Here is a 26,677-nt window from a genome sequence, read left to right as displayed (position 1 = left end):
ACACAAAGAGACACAAACACACAGAGACACAAATAAACAGAGACACACAGAGACACACACAGACACAAACACACAGAGACACAAATAAACAGAGACAAACAGAGACACACAGACACACAAACACACAGAGACACACAGAGACACAAACACACAGAGACACAAATAAACAGAGACACAAAGAGACACAGAGAGACAAGCAGAGACACACAGAGACACAAACAGACAGAGACACAAATAAACAGAGACACACAGAGACACAAACAAACAGAGACACAAATAAACATAGACACACAGGGACACAAACAGACAGAGACACAAATAAACCGAAACACACAGACACACACAGAGACACAGAGACACACAGAGACACAAACACACAGAGACACAAATAAACAGAAACACACAGACACACACAGAGACACAAACACACAGAGACACAAATAAACAGAGACACACAGACACACACAGAGACACAAACAAACAGAGACACAAACACACAGAGACACAAATAAACGGAGACACACAGAGACACACAGAGACACAAACAGACAGAGACACAAATAAACAGAAACACACAGACACACACAGAGACACAAACACACAGAGACACAAATAAACAGAAACACACAGACACACACAGAGACACAGAGACACACAGAGACACACAGACACACAGACACACACAGAGACACAAACAAACAGAGACACAAACACACAGAGACACAAATAAACGGAGACACACAGAGACACACAGAGACACAAACAGACAGAGACACAAATAAACAGAAACACACAGACACACACAGAGACACAAACACACAGAGACACAAATAAACAGAAACACACAGACACACACAGAGACACAGAGACACACAGAGACACACAGACACACACAGACACAGAGACACAAAGACACACACAGACACACACACAGACACAGACACACACAGACACACACACAGACACAGAGACACACACAGACACAGAGACACACACAACAATATTTTGTCTCTCTTTCATGTCAGTGGAACATGATGGTCACAACTATGCCTCATGTTAGACATGTGTTGATTAAAATTGACGTTAAATATGGCGATTAAGCTTTCAATACGCCATAATTCATTATTACATCTCATTTGACTAAAAAATATTTAATAATCGTCTGTATTGATTTCATAGGTAAATAAATAGTGCACATTGTATCAATTTTTTTGCCACACTGAACATCAAGAAGAACTGAAGTAGGCATACAATAAGACCATCTATACGCTGAAATCTGAGAACTGAAAGCAGACAAAACATGGTGACCTAAGTGAAAAATAATGGTTAGTCTACAGTGGATAGTGGCTGCATTAAACACCCGATATAGCCTAGGTCCCGATAGTGCAGTGAAGTGATTGCACAGCGCGGACGATAGAAAGATCATTAATGGACTGCTGTGGTCTGACTTTGGGGTCCGTTGATTGGGTGAAGAAGGTTCATAAGGAGGAGTATAGAGGAGTATATTTAAATGTTGTCCAAACGTAAATGGCCGTTCATGTTGTAAAAAAGCTGTAGAAAACTGTGTCTTTAACGCTGTTGTAGAGCTGAGGTAAAGTGGTGCAGAAGACTGCGTTTTGAACCCCTAAACCTGCACATTTAGATGAGGCATTATGAGAGCTTAACACCCCATTCACGTTGATTTTGATCAATACAATGAGGGATAGTTGTAACCCTCTTGGTCTACCATATGTGTGTTCATGTGTATTCCAAGCATTATTTATCTTTGCTTTTTTTTATCGAACTCGGACCACTTAATAAAGCAGGGGCTGAGAGTGCTGAAACCACATACACACACACACACATGCACACACAAACACACTGACGGCAAAAGAATTGCTGAGGCCGGTGATAAAAGATGCAGATATAGACTCTCTTTATGCTTGTCGGCGTAATAAGGGGGATGCTGTGTGATGAATGACAGCAATAATCAAGGCAGCAAACGCTATTAGGTAGCTGTTTTTTCCGTTTAAATCACACCAAACTCTGTGTCCTGTGTGTGTCCCGAATGCTAATGTGTGTCTATTGTCCCCTGTATGTGTGCGTGTGTGTCTGTGTGTGTGCGCCTGTGTGTGTCTGTGCGCACGCACGTGTGTGTGTGTGTGTGTGTGTGTGTTGTTTGGGAGTCTTTCCCACTTTATGCTGCAGCTGCAGAAATGATCCCTCATAATTTGCCAAACAGTGAATCCCATAATACAACATAAAGGAAGACTATTAAACAAATTTAATTTGGCTTTAATCAGAGACAGATTTGTTTTGTGATGGGTCAGTCTCGCACACTTGTGGTTGAGTGGGCAGTATATTTCAAAAGAACACCAGCACACACAAGCCCTAATCCTGGTCCCATTAACACTTTAGCAGTTAGTAGAACTCTCATCTGATTAACTCACAAGAGTACAGAGAATATAAATTAATAATTAATAACATAATCATTTAATTATTCAATCAATAACTCATTAAATAATTAATTGTTTTATTTTATTTATGAAAACAACAAATCTATTATTATTCTTACTATTTTTTTTGTTATCATTATTGTTATTAATTATTAACTTGATTTATTGAACCATATAATATCAACCTGGCCCAGGCCATCAGCCTTAGGACTCCCTAGATTGACCCCAGAAATACTCTCCCCAGCCCTCTAGCAATCAATAACTTTATAGGGGGCGCTGGAACTCTCTGTTCAGCCCCTGTATGTGTATTTATCTATTTGTTAACTGTTTTCATATCAGGTGGACCACCTGATATGAAAACAGTTAACAAATAGACAGGTCTCGATGAGGGTAGGAACCACTGGTAAAGGGTGGGAACCACTGGTATAGGGTGTATAATGTAGTGGTAGAGACGCACATCTCCTGCTTCTTTAGTGTTGCAGATCATTTTTTGCAGACGTCCTCCAGCTGCCATATACTATCATGTCTAATATTCAATCTAAATCCTAAAATCGTAGCCAGAAGTCCATATCACTGGCTACAATTTTACAATGAATATTCTTAGACAAAAGTGATCAACACATGTATATCATATCAAGTACACCAGCACATATCAGCAACAGTGCATGATTTGTAGATCAGATTCAGATCTTTCAAGGGATAAGGCCGAAGTTTGTCAGACATTCGAAAGATCAGCACGAATATGCTGAACAATTATTGCTAAATATCAAAGTTTAAAAACTTTCATCGGTTTTTTCGGAATCGACTGTTCGGTGGGAAGCTCAACTGCTAATGCAGCCAATGGTAATCGGTGTTCTAATCGTAGAGTTAAAACCTGGTTGATCTAAAAGTGCCATTCAGAGTGGCAAGGTGAGTGTAGTTAATGGTGTCTATTCTGAACATCCGCGTTTATTCGAATATTACTGATATGAGGGAGGAAGGGCAAGAGAAGAAGAAATGAGAGAGGGAGAGAGAGAGAGAGAGAGAGAGAGAGAGAGAGAGAGAGAGAGGGGGGAGGGAGAGAAAGAGCAAGAGACAGACAGATCCATGATCTGGGGTTATTTAAAGGTATTTCATCCCAAGGCCAGGAGAGGCAGAAGGCGGAGTGCAGAACAGGGGACTGGTAAAGTGTCCTTCTTCTTGTCAGTCAAAGCCACTCCAATAATTGCATTAATGAACCTCCTACACCCTCGTCATCTCTCTCTCTCTCTCTCTCTCTCTCTCTCTCTACCTCTACACCTCATACCTCCCTCTCTCCCTATATCCCTGTGGCTCTTTTCTTTTTGGCTTGCATTCAATTGACATCTTATTGTAAATTTGTTCTGTTTATTGTAGCTTTTCTTTTTAATTATAATTTTATATTTTACGTAGTTTGTCCATATGGAAATTCATTTTTTTTTGTAAACAAATCCCATTTGTAATCTTCTAAAACAAATGGTTTCATTGTCAAATGTTTTCTGGTTCTACCCTCACCTTTGACCGGGCTCTATTGAATTCCCCTCAACCCAATAACCCCATAACCCCACCTACACCCACCTCTTACCTCCCCACCGACCGCTCCTCCACCCAGATGTGCTGAGTATAGTTTAGTCAAGGAAATAATAAATGCAAATTAGATCAAAAAATGAAAAGACGAGAGAGAGATTAAATAACTCCTTTAATCCCATGGACTCTTCAGGGCCCCCTCCCTCCTTCTCTATGACTCTCTCTCTCTCTCTTTTCTCAACACTACATCTTTTTTTTTCTTGTTCTCTGTTTACCTATTCCTTTGCTCCACTCTTGTTCTCTCTCTCTCTCTCTCTCTCTCTCTCTCTCCCTCTCCCTCTCTCTCTCTCTCTCTCCTCTCTCTCTCTCTCTCTCTCTCTCTCTCTCTCTCTCTCTCACACACGCTTTCATTCTTCCCCCCCTCTCTCTCTCTCACTCACTCTCTCTCTGTCTCCCTCAATTACTTCCTTTGTCGCACACTCTTTCAATTAGCTTTCACTTAAACCTTTATTGGCGAGGCAGGCTACCCTCCACTGCCCGACACCCTTCCTCTTCCCCCCTTCTCTGCTATGTGTGTGTGTGTCTCTCTCTCTCGCCCCCCCCCCCCCCCCCTCTCTCTCCCCACCATCAGTAGTTGTCACTCCCCGTTAGTGGTTACAGACCCATCGATCGCCCGCGGCGTGCGGCTCCCTCCACCACCAGAAAACAGCCTGTCAGATACAGTAGCGTGCGGTTGCGGGGGGAACAGTTTCACTTTCAATTCCAAACCATTTAAGAAGGTCGATGGCGAGCTGCTTTTCATTACCTCATACCCGCTTAGCATTGTTCAGCCGAGCGTGTGTTGTTTTGCTTTATTATGATTTGTGTAGTCGTCGCTTTTTTTTGACGTGAAAGCGAGTTGAGGTTTGGTGAACGGTTGTTTCTAATAATGATCTCAAAGTGCGTCCGAGGGAGGTAGAGAGAGAGTGAGAACCACGTTGCATCGTGACTCTCACCCCCCCCCCCCCTCTTCTTCCCCTCAGGGTGCCGGGATCAAGATGATTGACGGTAAATACGGCCAGCCGGTGTACCCCTCCTCGCCCAGCACCAACCACGTCGCTCTCCTGCCGGAAAACTTCCTGGTTTCAGAGAACCGGCAGCCAATCAGTCGAAGGGAATTCCTGTCGGTGCTGGCCGACGTGACCGGCGTGTCTGTGCGGGCCTCCTACAGCACGGAGCCCAGTGCCGTGTACAGGTAGGACGCCTGACAATCTAACAACGTGAGGGACCGCCCCGTCTGAAGGGTCCCGGTCTCCGTCTCTGAGACCTGTGAAAAGATTCAAAGCACCGTGGAGCACTGACTGTTTTGGCGGCTCCTGCGGTACCACCAGCTGATGCCACTTTCAGTACCAATCAGAAACAATGAGTGTAATTATTATCAGTGTTTCATCTGAGATGGTGCATCTGGGTGTTTGTGTGTGTGTGTGTGTGTGTGTGTGTGTTTCTAGGTTGCATTCGTTCTCTATGGAGACATCAGATCTTCACGCCAGAGGAGAGAAGAGAGCTTCAGCTGTAGAAATCTGTGTCTGTCCACCTGGATATGCTGGCAGCTCCTGCGAGGTACACACACACACACACACACACACACACACACACACACACACACACACACACACACACACAAACACACAAGCGCACGTATGAACGCACAAATGCCGGCACGCATGCACGCACGAGCACACACACACAAACAAACACACACACATGCACACACACACACGCACACACACACACACACACACAAATGCACACACACGCACACAAACAAACACACACACACATTTACACAGACACACATACACACAAACACACGCTCACACACGCACGCACACAAACATGAACACACGCACACGCACCTACTCATACACCCACAGACACACACACATGCTCATACATCCACACACATACTCATGCAGCTACACACACACACACAGACACACCAAGCAATTTGATGGGGGTTGGGGGGATGTGTTGTTAAGTGCCTTAAGTTGACAAAAATAAAAATACAAAAATAACCTACACACACACAGGAACAGACACACGCGAGAACACACACACACACACACACACACACACACACACACAGGGCCTGTCTGAGTAGACATGCACAGCCAGCAAGGCACACCACTCAAAGCAAAATGGAAAACTAATTAGGGCTACATAGGCTAATTAATCATTTCAACACCTACCGTTTGAAGACGCACAGCCTGATGCTTTGTCAGCCTGCCGTGCTCTCTCTCTCTCTCTCTTTCTGTCTTTCTTTCTTTCTTTCTTTCTTTCTCTCTCTCTCTCTCTTTCTCTCTTTCTGTCTTTCTTTCTTTCTCTCTCTCTCTCTCTCTCTCTCTCTCTCTCTCTCTCTCTCTCTCTCTCTCTCTCTCTCTCTCTCTCTCTCTCTCTCTCTCTCTCCCTCTCTCTTCATCTCTGCCCCTCTGTGCCTCAGGGGTGTGTCGCTGGTTTCCGGAGGGTCAACGGGGCGCTGTACGGCGGGGCGTGTGAAGCCTGCCGTTGCCACGGACACTCGGCCCACTGCCACCAGGTGACGGGACAGTGTCTGGTGAGTGGAGCTCTCTGACCCCTGAATACCTTGCATTTCATTTGATTCGTGAAATAAGTGTTGAATTAATGGATGAGTATTTGCACATCTCATGTGCCACCTTTCAGTCAATGAGAAATGCTTAATGCGTGTTTAACAAAGTAAGCCCACCCTGTTATTACATCACTTTGTGTTTAATAAATTCAGTCAACCCTATTTAGAACTGATCGTAGATGAATTGAGTGTGATGCCTCATGTATCGGCACTGATTGAGTTGGATCACGAAGCACCCTTATCTTATTTCAGCTAATTCTGTCGATTGGAAATCCATGGAGAATTTAGTTTATTGGAAGGAAGCTCTGGGCTCGTCAGAATCAACACACGCACACACACACACACACACACACACACACACACACACACACACACACACACACACACACACACACAAATACACACACACAAACTCACACTTATGTGCTTTCTGACTCTATCCATACTCCATGCATTGCTGGAGGCAAATGATGTCAGTTAGAATCAAACAAATCACTAAGTCCCTCTTCCTCTCCCGCTGACTCTCATTCCCACGTATGCACGCGCACACACACACAGGCGCACACACAAACACACACACACACACCCCACCCACACACACAATCACACATGCTTGTTCGCACCATGTTCTGTTGCATTATATATGAGGGGAATGCTGAGATATAATGAGAGAGAGGAACACACACACACACACACACACACACATACGTACACACAAACAGGCACACATACACGCAAACGCACACATACACGCAAAAAAGAATATACAGAAGAACAAGACACGGAAACACTGTCTGACATCGCTGTCATGAAGACAGACTTGCCAACGGACACACACAATCAGCCACACACACATCTGCACTGATATCGACTGGCACACATGCGTTTGAAACACACACTGCCCCACAGGACTGTGTTCTCCGACTGGATGAGCATCTGTAAGAACACATGAGCCGGGGTTCAAGCCATGGCCATGCTGTGTGTGTGTGTGTGTGTGTGTGTGTGTGAGCACGTGCGTGCGTGTGTCCGCGCAAAGCCGAGCGAGGGAGTGAGACGGAGAGGGGGACAGCGTGTCAGCATCACAGTACCCTTCAGCCGCGACCGGACACTTGATCTGAGGAGGAAATGATTTTGAGAGCAGCTGACAACACACACCAGGCTCTGCCAACGCCCACCTCCACAGACACACACTCACAAAACAAACACAGTTATGGTCTCTTTACACAGTGTAAGCTCCACACCAGTATATATACTTTGATGCAGTGGAAGGACTTTTATATATAAATGGACATAGCGCCTTTGCTAAGTGACTCTTATGTAAATGTCCTGTGTGCGTCAACACATGTGCGTGAGTGGTAGTCATCCACGTTGGCCCCATGGGTGCACTTAGGTGCGAGTCGGAGAGCAAGTCGGACATTGCAAGAAGTGGAACAGGAAAATCGGATTTGAGGGGGGGGGGGGGGGGTAAATTGTTTTTCATTGGCGGCTGACATGTTCTAGAGACCTGTCTGAGCGGTGAACCCCTTGTGCCCTCGCTTCTCAAGGACTGTTCCCACCACACCGCCGGGCCCGACTGCGGCTCCTGTCTACCTGGTTACTACGGCAACGCCACCCGCGGCTCAGCTGACGACTGTCAAGCCTGCGCCTGCCCGCTCAGCCTGCCCAGCAACAAGTAGGTCGTCACGGTGGGCCGGCCCCCGCGGCCCGGGACAGTTTAATCAACAGCCTCAATCTATCACCGCGGTGACCCCCTGTCTCTGCCCGCTCGCGTTCCTCACCCCAATCTCTACCTCTCTGACCCGCCGCGTTCTGAATAATACTCCTCTGTGCGCCCCTTCTTTCATCTCTGGACGTTTCTCCACCTCACTGCTTCTCTTACTTCTCTTGCTCTCTGTTTTCCCTTCCTCTTCTCCATCTTGACCTGAGGTTTCGTAGAGAGCTCCTCTCTGACGTAGTCGGGAGCCCATGCCGCAGAAATGAACAACGATGAAACAAGCCTTTTCCACAAAGTTGGAGCCAGAGGATGAGTAAACGTTTGCCTGAGTCCGCGTTGAATCCGAACCCAATGGATCCAGTGACCTACGCTGTGGACCCTGCTTAATGTGGCGTCCTTCTGTCCACTTTAACAGCAGCTCGGCCACAAAACCAGAACAGGATGCGATACTCTCTGAGCCACATAGACACACACACACACACACACCCACACACACACACACACACACACACACACACACACACACACACACACACACACACAGACACAAACGGACACAGAGACAGACAGACACACAAACTCACACACCAACACACACACACACAAAAGGATACAGAGACGGACAGACACACACACACACACACATAGATACACACAAAAAACGGGCGCAGACACACACACATACACATACACAAACAGACACAGACACACACACACAGACATCCTAGCACACACACACAAGCAGCAGCAGCTGAGAATTTCAGCGCAGCAATGACATGTACTGTCCAAAACTCCAGGAGCTGCTAATAATAGAGAGCTAAAGAAAGAAGCAGCCTTCCCTTCTCTCTCTTCCTCTCTTCCTTTTCAATCTCCGACTCGGCATCCCGTCCTCCCTCACTCACACAAATATACACACAACCAATCCCTCGGCTTCTTTGCCAACAGTCTGCCAGTCAGTCACGCAAACACAACTACTCAAACGGGGTGTGAACTCCCCCTGCCCTACCCCGTCCATCACCTACTGCCCCGCCAAACCTGTGCCTTATCAGTCCAACAAAGGGTCATTTGACATTAATTCAGTATGCCTCCTGCCTCGGTCATGCCCAGGTCTTTGGCACCTTAAACTACCTGATCACCTCTTCCTTTTTTTACCTGCCAAATCCTTTTTCGCATTATGAGGATTAACGTAAGAAATATTTGAATCACGTCAATTAATGTCGAGTTCATGTACTGAATGATCGGAGCTGCTGACTGTCTGTCCCTCTGCTTGAGTGTTCAACGGTGTTGCAGTGGCAGTTATCTGGCCCACTTGCTCAGTTATCCATCAGTCAACAGGCTAGCAGCCCGACTAGCCTATCTGCTAGCCTTGTAGCCAGCCAGTCCGGCTGGGGCCTGGAACCCGAGCTAGGAGACCTATCTATAGTTTAATGGGGTAAAGGGAGGGCAGTGAGTGATGAGGTACTTTCTCTCTCTCTCTCTCTCTCTCGCTCTCTCTCTTTCTCTCGCTCTGTCTCTCTCTCTTTCTCTCTCTCTCTCTCTCTCTCTCTCTCTCTCTCTCTCTCTCTCTCTCTCTCTCTAGCTCTCTCTCCCCTGACCAGCCTGTGTGATTTCAGTGTGAATCGGGAGGGAGAGGAGTGTGTGTCTTATAAAGAGAAAAGTGTGTGTCAGTGGGAATAAAGTGCATTCAAATCTTTCAGAAGAAATTCTGGGAGATTATGGACTGAATTCCAAAGTGTCTTCTTGTGTGTGCAGTCAAAAAGTGAAGGGACAGAGGTGTCGTGTGTGTGTGAGAGAGTTTGAAGGGAGAAACAATGGCGCTGACTCGCTCTCTCCTCCTCTTCCTCATCTTCTTCATACTTCCTTTATGCACACTTGGACAACGCTACCCACAACCACAACAACAACAACAACTACAACAACAAAATCAACGTCGTCATGGTGACCCTGGCAGCTTCAGTCCTACCTGTCACCTGAGCAATGAGGGAGAATTGCTGTGCGATCGTTGTCAGACCGGATACACAGGGCCTCGATGTGGCAGGTAATACGCACGCACACACACACACACACACACACACACACACACACACACACACACTTATGAAGGCACCCAGACATCTACAAACGTACACACACATACACACAAAGACACAAACACACACACACACACACACACAAACACACACAAACACACCTGCAAGCATACACCAACACATCCACAAATGTACACACACACACCAACAGCCATAAAATGGTTTATTTTATATTATTGTTTTTTTGTGCACATTTGTTCATTTACTTTTACATATTAAGTTATGCATACGCAACCATCTACTTTGAGATGATTCTTTCTTAGCTTGAAATAAATTAACCCATTACTGCCTCATTACTCTCTGAGTAGCCCAGTAGCTGTCTATCTGTCTGTCTGCCTGTCTATCCATCTGTTTCTCTGTCTGTCTTTCTGTCCACCCGTCTCTCTGTTTTTTCTTTGTCCATCCGCCTGTCTGACGATCTCTCTGTCTGTGTCCATCCTCTTTCATACTGTCTGTCTGTCTCATGAATACATTTGTAAGGCTAGTAGGCTGCATAACATTATTTTGACCATACATTGAGAAGTGATCTGTATCAAGTGTGTTAGCACCCTCTAAAAAGACACGCCAAAATTAGCTGTCGAGTTGGATAGTTTTTGGGATTAATTTGAGCTCCCCACACCACATCCTCCCAAAGAAACACACTCCCAACCCCCCCCCCCCCCATGTTGAATTCAGCCGACTTGACGTCAAATGCAGCCCACCTGTCACGTCGCTTGACGTGAGAGTGGAGCCCTGCTTTCTCCTTTTCACTCTCATTCACTAAAACCATTTGGGACGGTCATCGCCCTCACCGGCCCATCTGAGGTGTCGGTGGACGTTGGGGAACCCTGTTGCCGTGGCGTCGGCATTGCCCGAATGCCTTCCCTGCACTCTGACTGATGTCCAAGAGTCTTTTTATAAATCTGTGTTGCCGCAGTCGGGGGGGGGGGAGAGAGAGAGAGAGAGAGGGAGAGAGAGAGAGTGAGAGAGAGGGAGAGAGAGGGAGAGAGAGAGAGAGAGAGAGAGAGAGAGAGGGAGGGAGGGAGGGAGGGAGAGAGAGAGAGAGAGAGAGAGAGAGGGAGGGAGGGAGGGGGAGAGAGAGGGAGAGAGAGAGGGTCTGACTCACCACCACCAGCAGCAGCTAGTGGTGGTACAATCAGATTACTGTATGTGAGGATCTAATAATGAAGGTGTAAACAGCGGAGGGGACTCTGATTCCATTACTCTTTTCTTGACACTTTGCGGGGGCATGGGTAGAGCGGAAAATGGCAATCTTGTGAGTGGGCGAATGGGAAATACAAACCTTTTCCCTGATAGATGTCCATCTGTACTGATGCAGACAGAAGGGCCCGGACTTCAAACGCACAAGGCCCGAGGTGTGTGTGTGTGTGTGTGTGGATGCGTGTGTGGGTGTGCGCGTGCATGCGCATGCCCGTGCGCTTGTTTGTGTGTGAGGTTGTCCGTCGTCCCGTCAATCAGTCAAGAGAAGAAGAAAAACCTGGACATGAGAGTGAAGATAAATCAGGAGATTGAGGGACACGGCTAGCCCTGATGAGGTGAGCGACCTAGCGACCCGACCACTGCGTAGCGGCGGTAGTCCCTGCAGCGTTTAGAGTAAGATGAGATTCTATTAGCCACAGGAGCGTTAGCCTGGGTAATCATCATCCACTCGCCTCCCTCACGATTAGCCTAATTGATCCCTCTCACGTCTACCTGCCATCGCACTTCATTATCCACTCCAGGGAGCCGCCGCTGTTAGCGCTAACTATTGCTAATGCACTGATTTGTCTGCATTACAGACCAGGGGGAAAAAAGAACTCTTTCCCGCCCTACTTATGGGCTCTTATAGGCTCTCCGTCCAATCAGGGAACTTTACAACTCCAGGCTGAAGTCAAAGCTCTACTTTGTGTGGTTTTGGATCGGAAATGGTAACCACAAAGACTTCCATGTTTCAACAATTAAAATGCTTTTGGTTCATGGTGTCTTTTGTGGTGTTTTGTTTGGTTGTGTATGTTTGGTAAGAATGCTGGGTTTTAGTCAGTACTGTGGGAAAACAAGGTCAACAAAATTATGTAGGTCAGAATGGACAAATGTTAATCATTTAATGTCTTTACTTTTTACAACCTAAGCGCAAAGAACGTATTCTAGTATATTCCGGGGAAATGAAAGACACAAGACTAAAATAAAACAACAGAAACACACAACAACAACTCTCCTCTGATTGGCATCTTGCCTAGAAATGTAACATTTCATATTCATTATTAAAGCCTACGCGGTCAAGGGCTAGTCCGAATGCGAGCACCAACACCATCGCTGTCTTTCATTAGCAACAAGTGGAAGGCCCCTGGGGAGCCATAAATATATTAATTGCCTTTGCACTGGTGCGGTGAGAACCACTAAGACCGCTAATAAAGTTAATCAAATCTAAATTGAAAAAAATAAAGCGGGACAGAGAGAGAGATAGAGGAGAAAGAGAGAGAGATGAACCAGAGGTGACTGAATAATACAGAGAGAATATATTAGAGAATTCTTTATCTCTCTGCTAAAATGGAGTTCAATTCAGACGGAGCAAGAGAAGCATAGAGAAAAGAAGCAGAGAAGAGAGAATGGTGCGGATGAGAGTCAAGAGGTGGCCAGAGAGACAGCAGCAGAGAGAGAGAGGGAGAGGGGGAGAGAGAGACTCAAGAGCGGCCAGCGATTATTACCACTGACCCTCCTTGGTACTCAATACAACCTGCTTTATTAGCTTGCTGTTCGCTTGTGTGTGGGTTTTTTTGTGAAGCTGTGTGTGTGTGTGTGTGTGCGTGCGTGTGTGTGTCTGCGTCTGTTTGTGTGTGTGTGTGTGTGTGTGTGTGTGTGTTGTGTGTGCGCCGTGCACTACCACACACTTAAGTCAAGTGTCGAATTGTATTGGCAGCAGCGTAGATTTCTGAGAGAAGTGTGGAGGAGGGGGGGAGGAGGGGGGGAGGGAGGAGGAGGGCAGGGGAGAAGAGGAGGAGTGTGGTAGAACAGCAGGAGGATGTGAAGCAGGAGGAAGGCTTGCTAGAAGGGCTAAAGATCAATTGCCTATAGGAAAATATTGCCCATATATTGAGCGACATGCATTTTTCCGCATGTGTCGTTTTATGATTGGAACTTAAAAGGCTGGATTATATTATGTTCTATTCTGAGTAGTGGTATTGAGAGTCCTAGATGGGTGACATGGAAGAGGGGTGGGGGGGGGTAGCCACGGGCCATGACACCTGGTGAACATCATGGGCTGTGGCAGAGGCTGGCAGAGAGACTGAGAGAGAAGGGGGGTTAGCTGGAGAAGAAAGGAGCAGTAGTAGGGCTTTAACTAGTGAGTGGAAGGCGATGCCCAGTCCAGACCTTGTCAATAATAATAAACGATGAGGTCATTACTGATTTAAAACCTATCAAGCATATGGTTGAGCTATTTATGGCAAATAAAACACGATGTTGTGCTGTGGCTAGAGTCAACTGAATGTACATATGCAACTACAAGCGGTTAGGGCTATTTGCTATTGAAGACTAGGAACCTCTTGATTGGGAACAATGGCCTGAAAATATTTGACTGGTATATTCATTATCATGTCAAATTAACCTTAAAGGACAATAAATGAACTGCCTGATCAAATCTAATTTAATTGAATACGTATGTGGTGGTGCACTAGCATACCTAAGCAGACCCTGAACGACAGATATAAGCTTCACCTGCCTATATTATCTCTGCAGTCTATTTGTTACCTATTTGCTTACAGACAGAAGTCTTAAGTTAATTAATTAATTATGTTCAAATGACCCATGTAAATATCTCAGCATGTTAAGCCATACAATTTTCAAGACACGATTCTCAATGGCTGTCAGCAATGTCACTCACAGAGTTACAGACGTATCTCCTGTGGGACACGTGTGTATTCGGTTTATTCTTACATTCACATCAATCACGTTGCTCACTCCACTGGTTCTCTTTTTGTTGCCTGCTGAGCACTTTTTGTAATCGAATTTAGACTCAAATCTGTTTCGCCACAGGTCTGTTTTTCTACAAGTACTGTTCCCAACCTTTTTTTCCACCACCCGCTAGGTGTGCCAATGGCTACTTTGGCCTCCCCAGCACCCCAGGGGGTTCCTGCCAGCCTTGCCAATGTCACGATAACCTGGACCTCGCGCTGCCCAGAAGCTGCAATCCAATCACAGGCCAGTGTCTTCGCTGTCGTCAGGGTTACGGGGGCGTGACTTGTGAGAGCTGTTCCGACGGCTATTACGGGGACGCGGTCAATGCAAGGAACTGCCAACGTAAGTTGAAAGTATTCCCTTTAAATTTAAAGCTGTTGACACTTTTTTGTTGGTAAATTCTAACCGACTTAGGTAAAGTGTAAATACTAGTATGCTTAAAAAATATGATACTAAAACAAATAAAAGCATGTATAATCACTTTCATTTTCATGATGTTCATAAACCCAAAAGAGCCATTTTATAGTATAATATGATTCAATTCCTGGTGTCATTGAGTTGCCATAAATAGTCCTTATTCCCATAATATAATCAAGTACGCAGGATAGTGTAACCGCATTGATGGGACGCACGTGTGCTAATGTGTTTTAGCATCAGAACTAGCACACCGACTACCATCTGTGTAAAAGACAGAACTGTAAATCCACAGCTGGCAATTGGAAGAGGAAGAAAGGTAGTGGCGAGTAAGACGAGAGGGGGGGGGGGCGAGAATAGCCATGCAGATGGCGCTTGTTTGTGAAAGTCTTTATTAACACCTGCGAGGCTGTCTCTTGAAAAACACTGTTATTCAGAGAGAATGGGAGGAACAGACAAAGAGAGAAAGAAGGACAGATGGAGTGTGTGACCAGGGAGAGATAGATCAACACGCACCCAGAAACAAATAACCGCATGAAAAGGACTAACGGGAGAGCGCTGCAAAAGGATTTGGTCAGAGACGGCCGGCAAATAGATCCGTTAGGAAACCAAGGGTCAAACAGGGAGGGTCGGCAAACAGGCGGGCTGTTGCCCACCTGGTCAGATAATAATCTGGGTTTGATACTTCTGTAGTCACCCGCGCCCTCCCCCCTCCCCCCACCACTCTACAACCCAGCTAAATGGTTATTGATTAATCAGCCTGATCTATGGCGCTCCCACAGTGCTGATCGGCTGCTTGTGTCTGGAAGGGGGTGTAGTCTATTGATCCTGTAGAGATGACAAAGGACCACCAGGAATTAGTAAACCCCAGCGCCTCTCTCCTTGGTCACTCTGTCTCTTACGGACTAATGAATGTTATTGATTGAAGCCACAGTCCAGGGCCAGTCTATATGAGCTTTATCCCAGCTGCCGTTTCCCAGCGATGGTGGTTTCAATTGAACAATTCTTATGAGGCCCACACACAGCCCAGACTCAAACTTACGGCCAATTGCATTTGTCCAACCCCTCTGTTGCCTCCCGTCTGACCCGTTCGGCAGAAAAAAGATGCATTCAAACACCCCGCAAAGACTACTGCCAACTTCACAGTAGCGGGTGCGTTCTGCGCTTGCGCGATATGCAATAAGTCTTCTTAACATCGGGTGCCGCTAGTCTCGTGGCGCTAGTCTGTCCCTCCCATACACCGAGAGGACAGCAACCAATCAGAGGCTCCAATCCTCAGACCTCCAACGCCCTCAGACTTTGCATGTTGAATCGGACTAGATACGTCAGCGTGGTACCTAAAGCTTCCAACACAGCTGAACACACCGGACAGATTTGTTCCCAAACTCGTCCGATTTTCCGAATACGTTTCAGATGGCCACCTGTTGGACCGGCGTGTTCCACGCTTTATGTTTAGTTTGTTGCCGAAATCCCAGTAGCGCTAAATCACCTTAAAATCACATTGTATGCCTTTATTAAAACTCTAAACAGTAAAAATGACTGTTTATGGACATCAATGTGCAGTCTAAGCACTGACTGGTAAGCCTCACCTACAGTGTAATTAATTACTATACTTATGTTGCATATTCAAGTAAAAATCTGTATTGGCTGATAACTGGAGCATTGGGCGTGAAATACGAGAAGACACTGGGGTGACAGATACACCCATAGTGGATAAGGCTCTCTGTAACAGTCTTAATAAGCTAGCCTTGTTGATGCTAGGCTTGTAGTTCTAAGTGTGACGGCGGTACGAGGATAGATTGAGATTCATCATGCAGCTACTGTTGCAGAACCCCGGGCCAATACACAACCAACAGGAAAAATCAATACACCCGTTCTTCTACCACGCACACAGACGGCAGATTGCTCAGTAACAGCCGCATGTGTTTTTGTTTTGATTACAAAAAAAGTATATTAACCAACCAGCGGACCAGTATGGTCTTAAACAGCGGAATACATAGCTACATGTAATGCCTTAACAAGCTAGCATCGCAGCAATTGACAGAATGGAGTCCAGATGGTCCCCAAAGGCTGAGCTAGGGGGAGAGAAAGCAAGAGAGAGAGAGAGTAACAGTTAGTATGAATGTGTGTGTATGCGCATGTGTGCGGGGGTTTGTTTGACAGGGAATGCATCCCTGTACATTAATGCAGGTGTGTATGGACATGCACTCATCTGTGTGCCTATGAGTATGTCTGTGGTTGCAGTGTGTGTTTTCTTGCACTCATCTTTGCATGTGCATTTGAAAATGTGGCTGTGTGTGTGTGTGTCGCGTGTGTGTGAGTGGGCATCTGTTGCAGCCCTCTCTCTCGCTCTATCGCCTCACATTCAGGGCTGTCTGCCACTCAATATATGTGTGTAGCTGTGAGGTTGCGTGTGTGTGTGGTTGGCAGCCTATCTACCAGATGGTAGCTCTAATGCTAAAGCATTAAATGGTATATCATGAAAGTGAAACTAAGAATCAAGGACATACAGGAGGAAATAGGAGAAATAAGGTGGTTCACCAACAGCCTTTTAATACAAACAAACGTCAACACATATATATGAGGCCGAACAAAGGAATCCAAAAATGTGTTCTTAACCCAGGCTGAACTCTTCCATAGTGAGATTAATGGTCTGAATTATTACCCTTTATTTTGATAGAATTATTAAGAGGTCTTTCAAAACTTTAATGGTTCGTACAGTTGAAAGTCAGTGTAAAATTGAAGTAAGTTAACTGAACAATTCTCTCTCTGTCTCTCTCTCTCTCTCTCTCTCTCTCAGCCTGCCAGTGTCATACCAATGGCTCTCTCTCGGAGGCGTGCCATCAGGAGACGGGCCAGTGCCAGTGCAGGGAGCACGTGCTGGGGAGGCAGTGTGATGAGTGCATGGTGGGTGCAGCTCAGTGGTCCTGCGGCAGCCATGCGGACCATTTTTTGTATCCAATTCAATCCAAAGAGGATTAATTGGCATGGAAAATAAACATTTTCCTTTCTTAAGCAGTCTCAAATAATGACGTAGGTAATCATCTGATAATAAAGGAATAATACAAATGTAATACATCATACTGTATTTCTTTTGAAGTAGGACACAACATTTTAACAAAGGGAACCAAACAGGGTAAACAAGTAGAATATAACTTACAGAGGTAAGAAACGATGACATTGAGAGATCCCAATCCCGTTTTAGTGCAGCTATAACACATGTGTTTCTCTTCCGGCTCTGAGATCTTGCATAGGTCGGACACTGTTCATTCTCCTCCTCATGCTACCAAAAGGTGGCGCCACATCATCCACGCCGCCTCCGCCACACACCCGCACTTCCTTCCTCCTTTTCCTTCCACCCGTTCTCATCCTCTTCCTACCGCCCTCTTCCCTGTGCTGTGATTGGCCCAGCCTAACTGCTGGTGGGACGCAGAGCGTCAGGAGTGCCTGCCCTGCCAGTGCAGCCCACCGGGGGCGCTGGCTCAGCGCTGCGACGTGGAGGGCCGCTGCATCTGCCGCCCCGGCTACTCGGGCCGGCGCTGCGACCTGCGGCGGCAGGGCTACGAGCGGCGGGAGACGCGGCGGCCCGTGGAGCGCGTCCCCGTCGAGGTGGCCCAGCAGAGATGGGACCCGCCGTCTCGCTCCGGCGGGGCGTCCCGTACGGGGGGCTGTCCCCGGGGGGCGTACAGGCCCAGGATAGCGGTAAAGCGTGAACGGAGCGCATCGTTCATCGCTTGTTCGGGGGGGGTGGCGGCACAGCTGTGTGGTGTGTTGTGGTGGCGTGGCTGCGGCAGTAGAGGGGTTTGGTTGTGAGGCTGATGTTGACGCTGTGTGTTTTAATATGGTGCATGATGCATTTTCGTTGCATTTTTTGTGTTAAAAGCATTGGTTTGTACGGGGGGGGGTTTGATCTCCGGCCCTGCCTGCGTTTGGGCCAAGGTGTCCGTGAGGTCGGTAGGTGAACGTGGGTCTTCTTGCATGTCGTTTTCACCTCGACTCTGCATAGAAACCAATGCACAGCCACCATTGAATGTTGTACGTCCTGGCACTTGTACATTGCACTTATTCAAGGTATTTAATTGTGTAGCATCTACAGTAGCTGCTATCATTGCTTTACACGGGGAATGGGTTAGCCTAGCGATTGTAATACTTGCACTTGGTTCTATGAACATCTTTACTGTACCGACAGCGATATATTGTTTCACTTCTTATGACAAATGTACTTATTGTAACAAATGCACTTATTGTAAGTCGCTTTGGATAAAAGCGTCTGCTAAATACCCTAAATGTAAATGTAAATGTTTTCAGACTTAAGTTGATCATGTAAATTCTGATGCAGACGAGCGTAAGGGTCGTGTCTTTACCTTCATTTGTGTTCCAAGCAATCAAATAGCTGAAGGCAGGTAACTGAAATCGTGTCAATGGCTAACAGCGGACACAAACTCGCCCAGAACCTCCAATACTACGTTAAAAAAACAAGCTCAAACGTTTGGTCCGGACCCCGGCAATCGTTTCAAATCAACACTGTGATAAAAACTGCTTCTGAAAGCTTCATCCACTCTAGTGAATGAGTTTCCCTTCAATAGAATATCTCCGTAATAAAGCAGGAAGCAATGTGTAACCCCGCCCCTTTTAGTGTATTGGACTTCCGGCCCAGCCCCTGTGACTGCTGAATCCGGGATAACATTGCATGGTGCTCCTCTCGGTGGGGGTTGCCTGGGCCAATGGCCTTCATGTCATACAAATACAAATAGCTTAACCTCAGTCGAGATATTCCCAACAGACACTCTTGCACACACCACTCGGCTGTGGTGTGCTGTGTGGTTTGGTATTGTTGTGTGTTTTCTATGTTTTAGTGCTAGTGCTGTGGAGTGGTTGCGGTGGTTTGGTTAGCACGATGCCCTGTGTTGTGTGGTGTTGTGCGGTCATGTGTGGTGGTTCGGTTAGCACGATGCCCTGTGTTGTGTGGTGTTGTGCGGTCATGTGTGGTGGTTCGGTTAGCATGATGCGCTGTGTTCTGTGCTCCTTCTCTCCTCTCCATCACTCTCACTTTATTCATCCTCTCTTAACTCTACCTGTTACCTCCACTGATTAGTTTATGCAGGATTGCAATGTTTGTGTGCGCGTGCAGACCATGTTTAAACATAGCTTTTTCAACAGTGACACACACACACACACACACACACACACACACACACACACACATCCCACCAAAGCCATTCCACTCTTGTATTCCCAACAGGGAAAGTGTGACATTTGGTTTGACTCCATGTACTGTCAAGCGTGACCAGAAGATCATACATCCTCTCTCTCTCTCTCTCTCTCTCTCTCTTGTTCCCTCACTGTCCCTTTCTTCTCTCTCTCACGCTGTCCCTAACTCCCCCTCTCCCTCCATCCCCAGCTCTGTCAGTGACTTTCCCCCTCCCTCCCTCTCCCTCTGTCTGGTTGGGTAATTGCGTCGTGTGTCCCCGCAGCCCCAGACGCACGGCATCGCCAGCGGCGGATCGTGCGTTCCGTGCCACTGCAACTCGTTTGGCTCCAAGTCGTTTGACTGCGACGAGGCGGGCCAGTGCCGCTGCCAGCCGGGCGTGGCGGGGCCCAAGTGTGATCGCTGCTCCCGGGGCTTCTTCCTCTTCCAGGAGGGGGGCTGCACTCGTAAGCACCGCCGCCCAGCCCCACTGCCTTCTCCGTGTGTCGAGAAAGAGTCTCCCTCTATAGATCCTTTCAAATACATTTGAGCGAGTGAGATCTGAAGTGGGACACTTTCTCTTCTGAATGGTAATGCCGCTTAGCGCTGACATGTGGATCGGCTTGAATTAAAAGCTGTTATGCAATGTTAAAGGAGGGGAGCTTGTTTTGTTTTTAGTTTCAGATCTGGAAACAAAGAGGAGAGAACATGTTGATTCTGCATACTGTTTACACTGCTTTGTTCACTCCTCTCTCTTCATTTCCTCCCCTCTCCGGTCCTCTCCTCTATCCTCAACCACTCCTTCTCTCTTCATCTCCTCCCCTCTCCTGTCCTCTCCTCCCCTCTCCTCTATCCTCAACCACTCCTCCTCTCTTCTCTCCCCCCCCTTCTCTCGTCCCCATCCGTCCTCTACCTTCCCGTCTTCTCCCCTCCTCTCCTCCCCATCCTCTCACCCCCCCTTCTTTCCTCCCTTTCCCTCTCCTCTCCTCACCTCTCCTCATCCCCTCTCCTTCTCTCCCCCACTACTCTCCTCTTCCCTCCCCCCCCCATTTCGACATGACTCTCCCCAACCCTCTTCTCTCCTCCTCGTCCTCCTGTCACCCTCTCCTCTCCTCTCCTTCCCCTTCTCACACCTCCCTCCTCTCCTGTCCTTTCCATTCCTCCCGCTTCTACCTCCTCCCTCCTCTCCACTTCCCCCCCCCCTCTCCCCTTCTCTCACCCCTGCCTCCCCTCTCCTCCCCCCTCCCCTCCCCTGCTCCAGCTTGTGACTGCAGCCATGTGGGGAACAACTGTGACACCAACACAGGCCAGTGCATCTGCCCCCCCGCGACCATCGGAGAGAGGTGCGACCGCTGCGCCCCTAACCACTGGGGCCACGACATCATGGAGGGATGCAAGGTACGGCTTCTTCACACACCGTCGGTGCTCTTGATCTTTCAGGGCCAATTTGGGATCCTTACAGGGTTACGTTTTTGGTGTTTTCCTACATTCAAACTTATTTGGTGATGTTCAAAATGATTCACTGTCATTGTAATATCCCAAGTGAAACAAATTTATGAATTCAATCATGAACAAATTATTTTATACGTATACATATAATTCATAAATATTTAAGTACAATTAAGTATCACGGGGATAGCTGTACTTTGCAGGTATTTATATTCGGGCTATTAAAATTAGCCCGATAATAATGCATTAAAGAAATCTTATTTTAATTGGCTAAAAAACAACACATTAACGCTTTTGCTTTTCTGATTTTTAATGGTTTTCCCAACAGAATGTTAACATTCATATCAGAATTCCTTTTTGTTTTCAGTTCCACTTCCTTTACATTCAATGACACTTGCAGCAAGTGACTACAATTTGATTACAATTGTACTCAGTAACTACCTGTATACAATTCCCAAATCTGTGGTGTTCCGTAAGTTTCATATTCAACCCACACTGAGTGAGTCAATAAAACTCCCCCAAGATCACTTGGTCTAGTTTTTGCCCATTAAGTTCATTTGGCATGACTGATGATGAGACCACTGAAAGTACATTCATTGTTTATTTAAACTATAAATGTCACACATGTGCTTGTTGAAAAAACCATCACCCAACAAGGTTAAATTATCAACTTTATGGGGATAAACAAACAAAATAACAAAACTAAGGCAAAATGTCAAGGCCATTTTGCCTGTCTGTGCTGCTGCCAGAAGCAATGGCTGCAGCACAGTGTTCACTGTGCTGCCTCAAGAGGTATGTTGGGAACCCAGCTCTGGAGGGCTGGCCACAGTTGTCAACAATAGCTTGATGGGGGGAGAGGCCGCCTTGGCAGTCTGAATGACAACAGGTTAGGGATGGAAAGCATACGCTAGAAGTCTTGCTAATGCATTATACGACCAAATCTATCATCACATTGGCATGCATATAGGCTAATGCCATTTATATTCAATTTGAAGTATGATTCCTGTAGCAATCTAAATTGGAACAAATCTTGCATTGAGAGATATGTTTATGTTACTCGTGTCAAGAAAAATATATATATATTAAAGTACATTAAATATATATTCAAAAGGATCAATTGCTATAACATTAAACTCTAACCATAACAAATTGATCATAAAAGTGATCAACCAAAGCAGATTTATGTATATAAACAATGTAAAATTCTACTTTTTGTTATACTTTATCGTTGCACTATTAACCAACAAGTCTGAAACCAAAAAGGAATTCATCCACTGCAGAGCACCTGTTCTGCCACATTGAAGTGGGCCGACCACTGCAGCATGGGTCACCTGGATCCCAGGGTTCCTCATTACACCTCCTGCCAAAAGCCATTTTTGCCTTGTTGAAACATGTTCCTGTGAAATCACCTCAGGACACACTCAGAGAAACACAGTCCAGAGAAACAAAACCCAGAGAAACACAGTCCAAAGAAACACAGTCCGGAGAAACACAGTCCAGAGAAACACAGCCCGGAGAAACACAGTCCGGAGAAACACAGCCCGGAGAAACACAGCCCGGAGAAACACAGCCCGGAGAAACACAGTCCGGAGAAACACAGTCCGGAGAAACACAGCCCGGAGAAACACAGCCCGTAGAAACACAGCCCGGAGAAACACAGCCCGGAGAAACACAGTCCGTAGAAACACAGTCCGGAGAAACACAGTCCGGAGAAACACAGTCCGGAGAAACACAGGCGAGAAGAACAAGCAGAAGCAAGGAAGAAATGAATGCATTTTACATCAAACAATTATGTAATATAACGCATAGTATAACACCAAGTCTAATAAACGGCTATCACAATCCAAAGAGGGATTCTTCCCATTTTTCAAGCTGATGGACCTAATTAATAATGACACACCACATACCAACCGATTAACAATCATCCATGAAACAGCACTGGTATGACAGTACTGCTAAAGGACCTCTTAAGGCTCTAAAGACCATTGGTCTGGACAAGGGTCTATGCCCTTAATGATTATACAATCAATTTGAATCACGCACACCCATCCCAAGGGTTCAGCAGACTTGAAATACAAGCGACCCTGGGTTCACGGCCCGGCTGGAGCCGCTGTGAGGGTATCCCCTTCTCACTCCTCTGGGGCTGAACAGCAAAAGCCTTGACAGGCTTTCTCTGAGCTGCTGAAACAACACGGCGCGGCTTCCCCCTGCTGTCGTCGCAGACCTCAAAAAGAGTCCTTGGCTTGGAGAAGACGCTGAACCAAGCTGTCCTCAGCATGGGACTGCTATCTTAACCTCAAGGACTTCAAACATGCACAAACAAAGGCCTTCTTTCCTCGGGTCATTCACCTTCACCTTTCACTCTTATTCCACTCTCTGAAGGCTTATTCTGTTGTGTGTGGTACTGTGGTGTTAATATAAGGGGGAAAAAAAAACCTTTTCTATTGTTAGAAGAAAACGGTGTCCTGCCTACAGCCCAGATTTGAAAAATGGAGAAAGAAAACCTCTGAAGTGACCGGTGGATCCGGTGACCCTGTTACCATTTTGAACCTTAAACTTTGAAATTCAATAGTAGACCGAAAAGTTTAAAAAAAAAGCTTTTCCTTTCATACACCATGAAAGGATAAAACAGAGCCAAGACACTCGGAAAGAGGTCAAGAACAGATGCAAGGAAAGTCGGCGAAGAGGGAAAAACTAAAAGTAACTATGGTTAACATTTTAACCAATCCAAAAAAAGTTAAACAAAAAAATAATTAAGACAGATACTGTTCTTTGCGTTGTCAGGATTTCTTTATGCTTTCTGTCCCAAATGCCCTCACGGAAATGGAAAAAAATGAATTTTGTGTCTTCTATACCCTTAGGGCCCTATTTAACGGTCTGAAACGCAAGGGAGAAGCGCCAAGTGCAAGTAGCTTTGTGGGCGGTTCTATGGCGATGTTGCTATTTTAGAGTCAAAAATGACTCTTGCGCCCGGCGCAAATCTAAAAAGGGTTGGTCTGAAGTAGCCTAATTACCCGTAGGTGTGGTTTGGGCGTAACGTGCAATAAACCAATGAGAGTGCCAGCTCCCATCCCCTTAAGATATTTTGACAGCGCGTCTGCAGTCTCCGATGAGACATATGCACATGAATTTCAAACTTCAAATGGCACAGTTTATGGCCAAATAATATGGCCTACTTCACACATGGAATAAGGTTTTCTTCCACAACTTCAGAAATACTGAGTCCTCAAATAAATTTCGGCAAAGAAAACTTAACACACATGATATGCTGTAACTGTGGTTCTATTTAATGATATACGCAATACATTATAAACATTGTTTCTTATCAGTATTGTATGCATTATCGTTATCGACTTGTGTTCCTAATATGCATGTGTCCCCCCGTTAATATACATTGCCATGGACTGTATTATGCGTTACGTGTTTAGTTTGTGTGTGTTTAAACAGATGGACACACACACACGCGCCCGCATTCATTAATTCTTTTACACATACCCACACCCGCGCCCGCATTCATTCATTCTTTTTAACACTCACTCGCGGTAAAACAATATTTTCTCACAATCAAATACTCATCAATCCTAAAAGTTATGGGCATGTACATGATGTCTGTGTCAAGAAAATATGCGTTTGCTGTACGGTGTTTGCCGATGCATTGATTTAAAAGTACAACTTATTACCGCTGTATCAGTTGTTCTTTCCCCAATAATTTACCAAGAATGTGTGGCTAGGTAGATGAGAGAAGCAAAGTGTATGCGCGAGGTCCACAAGCAACATTATGCATGCGCCCTTAAAATAGCATCTGAACAACGCGCCACTGACTTTAAACCAGGTATTTCCTGGTTTGTGGTGCAAGTGATTTCTGAAACTGCAAAATAGCACCAGGGAATGTTTGCGCCAGAACATGCCTCCTGTTGCCGAACCGCCCCTTGGGGCGCAAGATCATCCCCTAATTTACCGACGCGTGGCGCAGGAGGGAAAAGAACGCTCTGCGCCAGTTGCAAACTAGCAACGACACATGCGCCAGTGAGAAAGTCAGTTGCGCCGGATGCAAGATAGGGCCCCTAGCATAGAATACATTTCATGTTAATGTTTGAAATATTTATTAACCTGGTTATGAAACGGACTCTTACAAATTTCTCTTTTGAAATGTGTGTTTCCGTGTTGAACTTTTATTCTTTTGAGTTATCTCTCCTTGTGATTTCTGTCTGTAACTGTGATTTTTATGCTGCCGCCTGTCTTGGCCAGATCCCCATTGAAAAAGAGATTCTTAATCTCAATAGGACTTTCCTGGTTAAATATAGATAAAATAAAATAAAAAAACATGGTTGTAAAAGACCGTAATGCCTTTTTTTTCAGAGGGACACCCGTTATGAATGTCAAGCCTTTAAGATTGGATGTTCTCAAGCCCATTTGAAATGAAATAGTGATGAAGAGCTATTCAAAGCCTAATATCTCTCTGTCTGTGTGTGTGTGTGTGTGTGTGTGTGTGTGTGTGTGTGTGTGTGTGTCTCTCTCTCTCTCTCTCTCTCTGTCTCTCTCCCTGTGTCTCTCTCTGTGTCTCTCTCTCTCTCTGTCCCTCTCTCTGTGTGTGGTTGTCTCTCTCTCTCTCTCTCTCTCCCTCTCTCAGGAGTGTGGTTGCAGTGTGGTGGGCTCGGTCGCCCAGCAGTGTAACATGAACACGGGCTGCTGCCTCTGCCGAGACGCCTACAGAGGGGAGAAGTGCAACGAGTGCCAGCTGGGCTACAGAGACTTTCCTCAGGTGCGGTCCCTCCCACTGCTCTCACCGTGTAAACACTCCTGAAGCCCAATCAATGGAAGAAAGTCTATGTTTTGTATTGGTATAATTATCATGTGGGGGCGCGCCACAATACAGCCGCAAGCTAAACAGAAGCTAACGGTCGGATATTTACTTCACCACAGGGGTGTTGTTTTTAACTGAAGAAAGCCAAATGCATAAAACAGCATCAGAAAAATAAAGGAATATATAATATTGCAATCAAATCTCTTAAACTGAACTAAATCCGGGCCGGTGAGAATCTTCCGCACGTTATTGGCTCTTCATTTTTTAACCCCGCCCTTGGGGTCGAAAGGCCCGCCTCAGGACCTGCTGTCCGTCTCGCTGTCGTGGCGCGTCCCATGTGACGTGTCCCATGTGTCGTGTCCCATGTGACCCGGCCCGTCTCCCCTGCAGTGCACGGCGTGTGAGTGCAGCGCGGCGGGGTCAGAGAGCGAGACGTGTGACCAGGAGCGAGGTGTGTGCGCCTGCGCCGACCGCACCGGGAAGTGCAGCTGCAAGGTACG

The 26,677-nt window shown here is 46.3% G+C and overlaps 1 protein-coding gene across 1 annotated transcript in view; it reads left to right on the top strand.

The window, feature by feature from the left end:
• The window catches only part of lama2 (laminin, alpha 2), a 162,262-nt gene that overhangs the window by 60,648 nt on the left and 74,937 nt on the right, over positions 1-26,677 (top strand). Inside the window, exons 16-26 of the mRNA XM_079753729.1 lie at positions 4,982-5,193; positions 5,447-5,558; positions 6,439-6,552; positions 8,130-8,257; positions 10,251-10,337; positions 14,453-14,664; positions 17,537-17,643; positions 20,211-20,391; positions 21,186-21,322; positions 26,004-26,135; positions 26,568-26,672. Of these exons, the coding sequence (XP_079609855.1) occupies positions 4,982-5,193; positions 5,447-5,558; positions 6,439-6,552; positions 8,130-8,257; positions 10,251-10,337; positions 14,453-14,664; positions 17,537-17,643; positions 20,211-20,391; positions 21,186-21,322; positions 26,004-26,135; positions 26,568-26,672 (1,527 nt within the window). The remainder of the gene's footprint in view (positions 1-4,981; positions 5,194-5,446; positions 5,559-6,438; positions 6,553-8,129; positions 8,258-10,250; positions 10,338-14,452; positions 14,665-17,536; positions 17,644-20,210; positions 20,392-21,185; positions 21,323-26,003; positions 26,136-26,567; positions 26,673-26,677) is intronic.

The sequence above is a fragment of the Pollachius pollachius genome (assembly GCF_949987615.1).
Source record: "Pollachius pollachius genome assembly, chromosome: 16".
NCBI classification, from domain to species: domain Eukaryota; kingdom Metazoa; phylum Chordata; class Actinopteri; order Gadiformes; family Gadidae; genus Pollachius; species Pollachius pollachius.
The sequence above is the reverse complement of the archived record's forward strand: the minus strand, read 5'-3'. Positions and strand labels throughout refer to the sequence as shown.